Source organism: Protomyctophum bolini (assembly GCF_963924005.1).
Source record: "Protomyctophum bolini genome assembly, chromosome: 17".
In the NCBI taxonomy this organism is placed as follows: Eukaryota; Metazoa; Chordata; class Actinopteri; order Myctophiformes; family Myctophidae; genus Protomyctophum; species Protomyctophum bolini.
Genome location: NC_137878.1, coordinates 19,656,464 through 19,668,001, shown reverse-complemented (window position 1 = coordinate 19,668,001; position 11,538 = coordinate 19,656,464). Strand labels below are relative to the sequence as shown.

The 11,538-nt window shown below is 41.5% G+C and overlaps 1 protein-coding gene across 1 annotated transcript; it reads left to right on the top strand.

Annotated features, from left to right (window-relative positions):
- Positions 1-5,363: 5,363 nt before the first annotated feature.
- On the top strand, positions 5,364-10,216 carry LOC308331412 (uncharacterized protein). Its single transcript, XM_080786846.1, has 5 exons — positions 5,364-5,521; positions 6,965-7,233; positions 7,364-7,518; positions 7,705-7,855; positions 8,052-10,216. The coding sequence occupies exons 2-5, from the start codon at positions 6,979-6,981 to the stop codon at positions 8,394-8,396; spliced, it is 906 nt and encodes a 301-aa protein (XP_080642972.1). The 5' UTR covers positions 5,364-5,521; positions 6,965-6,978; the 3' UTR covers positions 8,397-10,216.
- The last annotated feature ends 1,322 nt before the right edge of the window (positions 10,217-11,538 follow it).

The window sequence follows — 11,538 nt, the reverse complement described above, 5'->3', positions numbered from 1 at the left end:
ACCCCTTGTGACCGCGGAAGGGCAAGGGAGCCTACCACAGTATCAAGAGCAGCACCACCAGGCTAAGGAATTGTTTTCCACCCGACAGCCGTCAGATTGCTGAAGCATGGCATGAGTCTGTCAACAGGACGCTGAGCAAGGCATGAGACTATACGCACATTGAATAATTTTGCACCATGAATAATTTTGCACCATGAATAACGTTGCACCTTGAATAATGTCCTTATGTATACTGTAATGCACAGTTACACAGTACAGGGGCTGCTGCTATGCTCATGGCATGCACCATAGGCCTATATATAATCTCAGGCACTATGTGTACATTTATTTGTGGAAAAGAGACCCTTTGGTTGCACAGCCTGTAAATCAGATGAGAAACCCAGCTTTCTACATGATCTGAAACCCTTTACTTGTACCTTCTGTCGTAAAAGCGCTCAAACTTTCTTCTTTCCTGCCTGGATCTCCTTACCCCCCCCCTCTCTCTTCTTCCCTTTCTGTTCTTCTTGGAAAAAATGACTATGAACTATGCACAAAAACAAATTTCACGTCACGTTCCGTCACTTACGAAAAACAATTAAAGTCGGTGGTTGTCTTATAGTGTTCCATTCTCTGTGACATTAGATTATTTCTCAATTCTAAGTATGTATTACATCATTATTGAAAATAAATACATATTTATCTTGTAGTTGCTTAAATTATTTTTACAATATCCGCTGAAACACATGGCAAGTTATTTTCTTGCCCACACTCTAAATCCAGAATTATTTATATTTATATCTTATCTATGTATTTATTTCAAAAATGGGTTTCTAGATTGCCTGCAAATACATGACTTTCTGGGTGCATTTCATTCAAAGATACAGAATTCTGCATCCTTTATCTGAGCCTATACCCCCATCGCCCTGTGCCTTTTCATACACGTGTAGCCTACAGAGCCAAACAATGTCTCTGCACATGCACCACACAGCCTGATGTAGAACATGGGTGACAGGGGTAGTTGGCCCCCTCCCTTGATAGCATTGAGCTGAGCTTTGTTCGAGCTGTAAACACCGCAAATAAACCCTGTTTCCTCTAACAATTATTGCGTGGGTTTGGAGAATCTCCAACAGTATGCATGATGGTCATATGTGTGCTACATATGCATTTCATTTTGGATCCATTTCTTAAATACTGTATCTCCTAAAGGTCTAAATGAAGAATTGGTGTTAAACTGTTTTCAGCCCTGTTTTCAGCCCTTTTCAACATACATACATAATATGTATGTTGTTCACTATTATGTATGCCTTTTTAATAATGAGACACGGCTGTATAGTCCTTTTTAATTGAACAGAAATTCTGTTTCCGTCGTCATTTCCGTTGCTATGTAAATTCGCCTGAACCTTTAAAAGACTGCCTGAGTTGAGCGAGCCTTTTCCCTTGAAGTGAAATGCTACATATGACCCCATCCAATAGAGCGTCGCAGTCCCGCCCACTTTCATGACGACGGCAGGCCCAGGAAATAATTCCCAATGCATTTTCCCCATAGACATTTCAAAAAGTATTTATTTAAAGACCTTTTAAGCATCGTATGAAGCCAACTCGAGTCGTGACAAATCATGACAACAAACACAATAAGAAGAAAAACAACAAAAAAAGTGTTGTAACCTGCCATTTCTTTCTACTTTCTAATTATTTGTTTGGCCCAAAACATTGTGTTTATTGTCATGATTTGTCACGAAAATAATTGGCTTTGTCCGCAGCGTAAACGTCTTTAAATAAATACTTTCTGAAAAGTCTATGAGGAAAATGAACGGGGGATTTCTTTTCCAGGTCTCTCGAGGGGGCGGGACTGCGACACTATTTACAATTTAGTAGACACTCTTGTGCAGAGTGACTCACAACGTGCATTTCCAGTCTTAAAACTGATCAGGGGACAAATGAAAATCCTGGGTGGTCTGATAGTGAGCTCAAGTCCCCCACGGTGGGACTCTGCAATGTCTTGGGTGTGCTGCTGTCCTTTTGTTAATACCCCTACAAAATGTACAAAGTGTGTGTGTGTGTGTGTGTGTGTGTGTGTGTGTGTGTGTGTGTGTGTGTGTGTGTGTGTGTGTGTGTGTGTGTGTGTGTGTGTGTGTGTGTGCGTGCGTGCGTGCGTGCATGCGTGCATGTGTGTGTAATGAATGTTTAGGCCTCTGACAAGTTTTGTGAATAGAGATAAGGGATCAACAGTCACATGTTTATGGACACTAAAATGAAGAATCACTCTTTGGAAATGTTTGTTTTTCCTAGATGGATGGATATTCAATTTAATTTAACAAGAAAACAACCAATCAACTTTATTGTCACAACTCAGTTACAGCCAGGTAAAAGTGAGGCGAAACTCTTAACAGGCTTTCACATTTGAAGTTTAAAAGAATGAGAAAGAATTAGAAGTGAAAACGGAATATAAAGTCGGCATACAAAAGCAGCATGCTAAAGTATGTATCATGTGAGTTAAAAGAGGTCCTAATTGCTTGTGATGCATTCACTGCAGTGCATGCAAGTCAGTATCATGTAGCTTAGAAAGTTCAACATGAAGTCCTAAATCACATTATTGAGTGATACACATTAAGTAGCTATGAGTTGCACCACTCACTTCACACAGGTGTGATTTATGTATGTGCATCAGCAGTGCATGTAAATACAGGCAACAGACTTAGGTTTTGTTCAACAGTCTGACAGTTGCTAGATAGAAACTCTGACACCGTCTCTTGTTCTGGCTCTTGATACTCCGGTATCGCTTGCCAGGCTGAGGCGCAGCATTGGTTTCAACAGGCTGTGGCTGGGGTGTCTGTCCCTGGTGATTATACTCTCAGCCTTGGCAACACGTGTATTTCCTGGAGGGAAGCTCACCTCCTACGATGCGCTGAGCCGTCCGCACCACTTCCTGCAGAGCTTTGTGGTCAAGGACGGACGGTGCAGTTCCCATACCAAGCGGTGGAACCACTCGTCAGGACACTCAATCAGTAAATAGTGTTGTTGTTTCTTCAGGTGTCTGAGGCAGTGGAGCTGTTGCTGAACTTGTTTCACCACATACAGTACGTTGTGTACTATGGACCATATCAGATCCTCAAAGATCTGGGAATTTGACGCTGCCAATGTGACTGCCCCCAGGCAGTCACATTGGACTGTATTGTACCTTCAACTGTATTGCACTTGTCTTGCCTTGTCGTCACTGTTGATCAAGCCTATCACTGTTGTATCGTCAGTGACAGTGTAATTGATAACGACGTTAGAGCATGTGTGTGGCCACTGGCCACACAGTCGTGTGTGTACAAGGAGTAGAGGGGAGGATGTATCCAGTTTGGCAGTGTATTCCTTCTTCACCCTCCTGGTACTTTGGAGAGCAGCACGGGTGTTCCCCAGATTCCCGAAGCCAGCATTCTGTGCATGAAGAGCAGCACAAACCTTGCCGTTGATCCAGGATTTCTGTTTGGGGTAGCTCTGAACTGTCTTTTTTGGAACAATGTCCTCAATGCAATTAATGAAACTTGTGACTGTGTCTGAGAACTGACATTGAATCATGGTCAGATGGCCTCATTGATGGCCTATGGTTCAGAAACCTGCCTACCAAAAACATCAATGATGGGTGTTTTCAAGCTAATACAAAACTTGAGATTGTCTCTTCATGAAAGGTTAACATGCTGAAATAGAAGCCGTTGTTCTGTCATCAATAAGAAGGAAAAAATCACACCTGTATGAAGTGAGTCCTGCAACTCCGTGAGTGCTGCCACTCCCCGGAACATCCAAACCCCCAGGAACGCGCCCAGGGGGCCGGGCCAATTCTGGCGAGCCTCCCAGCGTCCGAAACGGTTGAGAAATAACAGAGTTACCGTGTGGGGGTCCCTCTACTGTACTGTACTGTCACTGTACTGTCACACCCAAAATCATCATATAGGCCTACTGTATACAGTTAGTGAGTGTGTGTGTGTGTGTGTGTGTGCGTGCGTGCGTGCGTGCGTGCGTGCGTGCGTGCGTGCGTGCGTGCGTGCGTGCGTTAGGCTGGGCAACAGTGACACTCTCGAAAACGAGATAATATATCTCATGGGATATAGAGGGTATGCGCATGCTTAAAGTGAATAGCACATCGAGTGGAAAATCGAGTGTCAAAGCAACATGCAAATGTGAGTTTAACATTGTTTAATGTTGTTTAATGCAATCAGATAGGACTTTTCTGTTTGGATGCATGGATTGTCAAGGCCAGAAAGTTGTTTTTTGCCACTCAGTATTCCTGCATAACTTCCGGGTTTGATGAAGATGTCACGCTCATACCCTCTATTCCTAAATAAAGAATTTCAAACAAACTTGGTTGTGAAAACCAACCAAACGCTATTTTCGTGCTCGGACAGACCCAGCCAGGGACAGACCCAGCCAGAGACACACAAAGCTCCGTAATGGAGTGGTTGCACTTGCATGCACCACTCAAAAAAAGGTTGAAATGACCAAATGTGCCAAATGATGATGTTGCTGATATAGGCAGGTTTCTGAACCTGTCCACAAAGTGAGAAAACAGAAATGGTGGCTTCTTATAATGATCAGTATAATGAGCATTATGAAAATACAGTTGAAAATGGGCATTAAGACAGCAACATAAGTAATATTAATAATAAGTATATTATGAAAGGACATTTGGACCAGTCAAATAATATAAAGTTCTGAATGGATGTGGATCAATGTATACCTCACCTGTTGGATTTGTTTTTTGTTTATGTTTGCATTTCGTTTGACATCACAAAGAAGGAAAAGACAATGAGAGGGAACCTTTCTTTATTAATTGTTTATCCAATGAAATTTGTTATTCTAAACACTTTTGGAATGCATTAACTCATGCCAAAAACATTGGCGGCAGTATGTGGCAGCCCTCTGCTGGTCTGTTTTGCTAGCTAGTATCATGTTATATTGGTCTCTCTAGTGTACAGTACAACGTGTATCGCAGGATGATTATGTTTATCTGGCATAGTGCTTATTGCGAGCGAGCACATGTGCGGCGGGTGACTAGTGTGCGCCGTGTAGTGTTGTGAGAGAGAAGAGGAGCAGCTTTCCATACCGACAACACGTGTGGTACAGAACGGGGAGGGGTACAGTGCGAGCGTGCCGTTAGCGACCAACCACTTCCGAGAACATTGCAGATTGGTCATGCGTTCAGCCAATAGGCGAAAAGCGGTTCCTTGTGGCGGCCAATGTCAGAGCTCGGTACAACACGTGTAGTGTCTGTGGAGTGTGTGGTGGAGCTCAGCACATGTTCTCCCTCGCTGGGGCAGAGAAGAAGGGAGGGGGTAAATGAAATGTGAGGATGACAAGGGAAAAGGGAGGGAAAGAAAGGCTACGACCAGACAACCGTTGAGAAGCCGTTGAGAGCAGAACATTATTGGTTGAGCATAGCGAGAGACCGGTTCGTGGATTCCTCGCAGTAATAATCGCCATTCGTTACAGTTGGAGTTGTTGTTTGTTTTTTGCGGCTGAAAACCTGCCCGTTTCGGTTTCCCGTCCAGTCCAAATAAAGGTAAGAAACTCTCACATCTTGTGCCATGGGTTATGCAGCGCCTTAGAAAGGGCATTTGTTCAGTGTTTATTTATTTATTTTCTATATTAGTATCGTATCCTGACATGTGCAAATTGTAGATGGGTTACACCATCTGAAATACTTGGCATTTACACAACATAGTGGGACTGTGTTGTTAACAATTAGTATTACTGTTGGTGTGCAGCACATCACAGAGTACTGAGAGTAGACTACTAATAATGACCAAAACATCTGTTGTAACTAGCTTTAGCAGCCAGCTAGTGTGACGTATGTGACGTATTTATTTGTTGTTTTGTCTAGATATGTTGGTGATGTTTGTCTCCCAACATCACCTGTGTGCCAAATTCCGGTTTACATTCCTTTAGAATATACAGCCATTTATTTCATGGACTTGTGGATTAAAACCAGTGTGGCATAGCCAGGTTAAAAGGCATGAACATGAGCATATAAATAAGGTATTTACTATTTAGCCCATTCGTTTATTATTGTCGCTGCTGAAATAGCCAGGCGTCTTCTCAAATCTTAGAACGACACGGCGGACCCACTGTTTCTCTCTGCTGTCTCACTCTCTCACTACACACACCCATCACGTGTAGACCTACACAGTATCACTGCTGTAAGAGACATTGTAAAATGTCTGGCATAAATCCTGATCCTAATTACAAGCAGCTGCAGCTTAAACGATGACCAATACATGGCATGTAGATACATATCCTATCCACTTAATAAACCAAATAGTTTATTACTACAGTCAGTTATTGCTTGCCAAACGTAGATTAAGTTTGAGCTAGTCATTGTCAACTGACTGGCATACTGTCGCATATGATGTAATTGTAAATGGTCACAACTTGTGACTCACAAGCACCAAACGACACCTCTGGCCTTGGATTTCAGAGGATAATTTTACAGACTGAGCCCTTCCACAGACATTACATAAGTAGTAGGCTATTTGTGTGCCATGTTGTAATGAACTATGAATCGGTGCATCTTGCCATCTCACTAATCAATTCTACTCGTGGACTCTCAAGGCAAGGCAAAAAACAAGGCAGCAGCCTGTGCACTCCACTGCTGAGCAGCAAATACATACACATGATAACAAACTAAGTGTAGCCTATTGGGATTACATTTTTTCCAATGTTGAAATTGCAACATGAACTTTGATACAGAATACAAATGCTGTTTCAATTTTAAAAGCCTTACTCAAGTTTGAATCTGTCATAAAGATTAAAACCAGAAATAAATTACCAGAAAACCTTCATTATGTGGCCGCATGAAAACCTCTGGAAAAATCACTGTTGAAAGTTTCATAGCTGGTAGTAACATATTCTTCTGAAGTTCTGATGTAAACATTTTTACCTGTGTTTCATATGGATTTGAGATTTGTTATTCACAATCATGCTTACCTGTTGTTTTCTATCTCAGTTCTCCTTAGAGAAATGAATTCCCTGGGGAAGTCTTCCAAATGGCCATCTTATGAGTCCCTCCCCTCTACTCCTGGCCTGCTGATCAGCGAGAGTGAGCAGACCGAGGACGAGGCTGATGTGTTTTCCTCTGAAGGAGAGGGGGACAGTGGGCTCAACAAGTCCACAATACGCCTGGCTTTCCCTAGCCAACCAGACCGATCCCTCTATGTCCAGGAGGACCACCAAAACGCTTCAGTCTCACCAGGAGACCTGGCCTTTGCTCAGAAAGTGAGACTTTTTTCGAAATTATTTGAACATTCCATGTAAAAGAAAATCTCTGTTTAGTTATCTGCAGTTATACAATAACTGGTAGGTGGCTCTCAATAACACTGACTCAAACTGATATGTTCTTTTCCAGTGCGCTGATTTGCAGAGATTTGTCAGACCTCTCATTGAACTTTTGAATGGGCTGAAGACTGGCCGATTTGACAAAGGCTTGTCCTCCTTCCAGCAGAGTGTTGCCATGGATCGACTGCAAAGGATTCTGGGAATTTTGCAGAAACCTGACATGGGGTAAGTTAATGGTGATAAGTGTGATACCTGGGATTGTCTACCTGCTTGTCCCTCACGCCTGTTACATGGGACCCCCCTTTTCTTAAGATAGAAAGCAAAAAGAAGGAGTTGGCCTCCTTTACAAAACATATATTTCTATGAAAACTAATGTTTTTTTCCCCCTTTTCTTTTCTTTTTCTTGTACAGTGAGAAGTACTTCAGAACCTTGCTACAGGTGGAGATGATGTTGAAAATGTGGTTCCCTCAGATGGTTAAAGAACGCTCGACAGCGGCAACGACCACTACTTCGTGTCTGCATAAACGCTGGTGCCAAAACCAGCTCCACATCCCTGTTAAGGTAGGCATCTTAATAATAGCTGTTTCTTTTGTTGGCACAGACAATGCTCTCTTAATGTAAGCATTGGATCTTTTATTAGCCTTTGTGATTGTACCTGGCCGTGGTTTATATTTCATAATGACGGATGAGACCTTCAGTTGTCCTTTTAGCTTTTCGTGATTGTAACACTTTTTTTGCTTTTGTCTTCCTATTCTAGAAACGAAAGCTGAGCTGGATTGAGTCTGACGCCCCTTTCAGCTTACCCCAGTGTAAACGACGTCAACTATGCCAAAAGATGGAGAGCTGTCAGACATATACGTCAAAACACACAGAGGCCACAGGTAGATCTGTGGCCTCTAATGAGCAGAACAGCCTTGAGAAAGGAAAACTCGAAACTGACAATGGCAGCTGGACTTCTGTATGTGATCATGGCACCGGTACTTTAAATGGTCCTTTGTATTCATGTAGCAGGAGGCTACACAAGCAGCCCAGCTACAGCCCAGCTACACAAGACAGTTCAGTCTCATCGAGCTCCGCTGTCCCCCTTGTTGCTTCACCTTAACTTCCTATGATTGGACTGCTGCCACACAGCGATTGGCACAGGCGGAAATGCCAACGTGAACAGTCTAGGGACGGACCTCGGATGACATCAGACTTAATCTGGGGGAGGAGCCAACGCTTGTCCGATTTGCTGAGGCATGTAAACAAGAACGGGAAGACATTCATTAACACTTACCCAGTGCAAAATGAGATTACACTGGAAACCATTGCACTGTATCAACATCAGATATCTTTCATATTTCCAGTCCTGATGTAAAAAAAAAGAAAAGAAAAAGCAATATGTATTCTGTTTTGTGATTTTCATATCATGGAAATAATCGATTTGAGTTTTTCAAAAGAAAAGGAACTCACAGTGGAACATCAATAGCACATTTACAAATACATTTTTAATGACACATTAATTACAACTCCTAAATGATTGTAAAGTGTGCCATGCCAGAGGCATTAACCACTGTTGAGATGTGCCAAACAAAACCATAGCTTTTAATTCCACCACAGCGATTGCATGTGCAGTGTTTTAAGACTTAATAAGCATAACATTTGTGCTCCTGTGTCATTGGGGATTAATAACTGTAGTTGCACTTTGGATGACATCGAGGAAGAAATTACGAGAAATGCTGACGTCAAAGAGTCAGGTTATTATTTATGAAAGATCTGTTTAAAAGGATCATTACTTGAAACCCTGGATACTTATGGTAGCCTTTGAGCCTTTTGATGGTTTGTTACATCTGAATAGGCTTTAATTCTTTATGACTTATTTATTGTTTTATTTGTAATCTTTTGACACTGAGGATATGAAGTGTTTTGGGGGAATAATTCTCACTATTGGGTAATTGCCAGATGTATTTTTTTACACAGAGTTTAGAAATGCAAAGCTGCTAGGGCTACCCCCTCTGTCAATTAAACGATTTGATCTTAATGACCAAGACGTTTAGTAAATTTAGTAGTCACTTAAAAAGAATCCCTGAACAAATAATCTGCTAAAGGTTTTCCCTCAGAATATGGATCCTGAGATTTAAGTGGACTGCCAATCTGTAAGGGTCACATCATAGAAGCAAAATTCAAATCTTGTGAGATTGATGTGAAACGATTGGTCTTTGGCAGCTGAGCTCCAAAGTTTCCTATGCACTATGCACATAGTTTTACAGATTCCTATTTATTTCTAGTTGACAAGAATTTATTTAGCAGAGGACAGCCCTGAACATTTTAAACAATGATGTTCCTGTTGGCTGAACATTAAACAGTCCCCTTTAACAAATTGTGCAATTACTAAGACCTGACTATTGTTTCCATCAGTTCGACTCTTGCCACTGGCATGGCAAAAATAAGTCATAATCTTTATTCCTCTTCAGAATTATCTGAGTGTGAAATTGATATGTATTATCCAAACACTATACAGTATTTATGTGTGCTGCAGTGCTTTGTAACCCTGTCAATTGAATTGACTATTTCTGGTGTGTGGCGCTGGCACGCAACAAAGTAAACATCAGGTATTAATCATGCTTATGACAACCACAAAAGGAAAGGGATATACTGTACCAGGAAAAGATGATTATGTGAAAAAGATAGTAAACCTAAAGGCAAACAATGTCCAGATGATCAATTCAAATTCAGGTGACCCTGGCCTGAATAGTAGCAGATGACCTGATCTTTTTTATTTAACCAGGTTTGGTTTGTTTGCCAGCCCACATTTATTGTTTTGATTTCCTTATTTTGTTTTGTGGTTGAAAACCACCCAATTCTTTTATTGTATTAAAAAATGTCAAATGTTGATTGATTTGAACAATGCTTTGATAAAAATAGCTCACTTTTTATACATTACATTGTTTGTTTGTTTATTTGTTTGATTCAGCAGTTTCTGTTAATACAAAACCATAGCTCGTATTACATTTAAACTAAAAGATTACAATAATTTCTCACATGCTCATACATGTCACACATAATACAAGGTATTATACAAGGTAATACAAATTATAAAACAACTAAGGTAATAAGTAATAATAATAAAGTATAGAACAATTATAGGACTGCAACAGTTCAATTGAACTAGCTAGTCAAGCTCATATGTCTATGGTCAAGCTGCTACAGGCAGCTACTGTAAAGTGTAAAAAATCACACCTGTGTGAATTGAGCGGTGCAACTATACATTTATTGTTATAGTTACTGTACTGTGCTCCGTAGGCTACTGTATGGTAGTGTACTGTGCTAGTCTGTACTGTACTTTGATTATATTTGGAGGAAATGACAGAGTTACGTGTGGGGTCCCACGATAGCCCATCGTTTTTTGAATTTTTGGAGAAAAAAAATCCAGGCCCATGAATTAGAGGATAAAGCTCACATGTTACCCAAATAGTTGAATACACAAAAGCTAAGGCACTGGTACTGGTACTTCTGGTTTACCGGAACGGGGTTCAACTCCCTGCAGTGCCCTGCTCAATGTGTTGTATTTACCGGAAAAATTGCGGTGTTGCGGAGGATGAGAAACATTAGCAAATTGCGGAGTGTTTTAAAAAAGAAGTATTGCGGAGGAATTGGGGAGTGTTGTGGAAAAATTGCGGAATATTTGAAATTGAAAATTGCGGGAATTGCGGAAATTGAAAATTGCGGAAATTGGAAATTGCGGAAATTGCGGAAATTGAAAATTGCGGAAATTGGGGTCCCCGGAACATCCAGAACCCCAGGAACGTGCCATAGGGGCCGGCCCGGTTCCGGCAAGCCTTCCCTTCCCACGTCCGAAACGGTAGCCATAGAGTATGGCTCGGAGCCTCGGACAGACACAGGGACACAAGGATCACGCATACGTAGGGACAGTCACACACACACACACACACACACACACACACACACACACACACACACACACACACACACACACACACAGCTGCGTAATGGAGCGGAGGAACCGCTCAATGATGCGCAGGGTAGCTTTGACCTTGAAAAGTCAGCGTAGGCACACTGCTGCTGTTGAGAATACAGAAAATGCAAGGATACAGAAAAATACGAATTTAAGGACATGATGGACATCTATGTATTTTAAATGATATAACTTATATAGTTATATTACTTAAATATGAATAGAGTTGAAGACAGTTCTCTGTCATGTCTATCTTTCTTGGCAGAATGTGTCAAATGTGGTCATCCTC

Bases quoted from the DNA above. Each gene is read 5' to 3' on its own strand.
- LOC308331412 (XM_080786846.1), top strand. From the start codon at position 6,979: ATGAATTCCCTGGGGAAGTCTTCCAAATGGCCATCTTATGAGTCCCTC. The intron at 7,234-7,363 runs GTGAGACTTTTT...GTTCTTTTCCAG, and splicing joins ACCTGGCCTTTGCTCAGAAA to TGCGCTGATTTGCAGAGATT. The intron at 7,519-7,704 runs GTAAGTTAATGG...TTTCTTGTACAG, and splicing joins TTGCAGAAACCTGACATGGG to TGAGAAGTACTTCAGAACCT.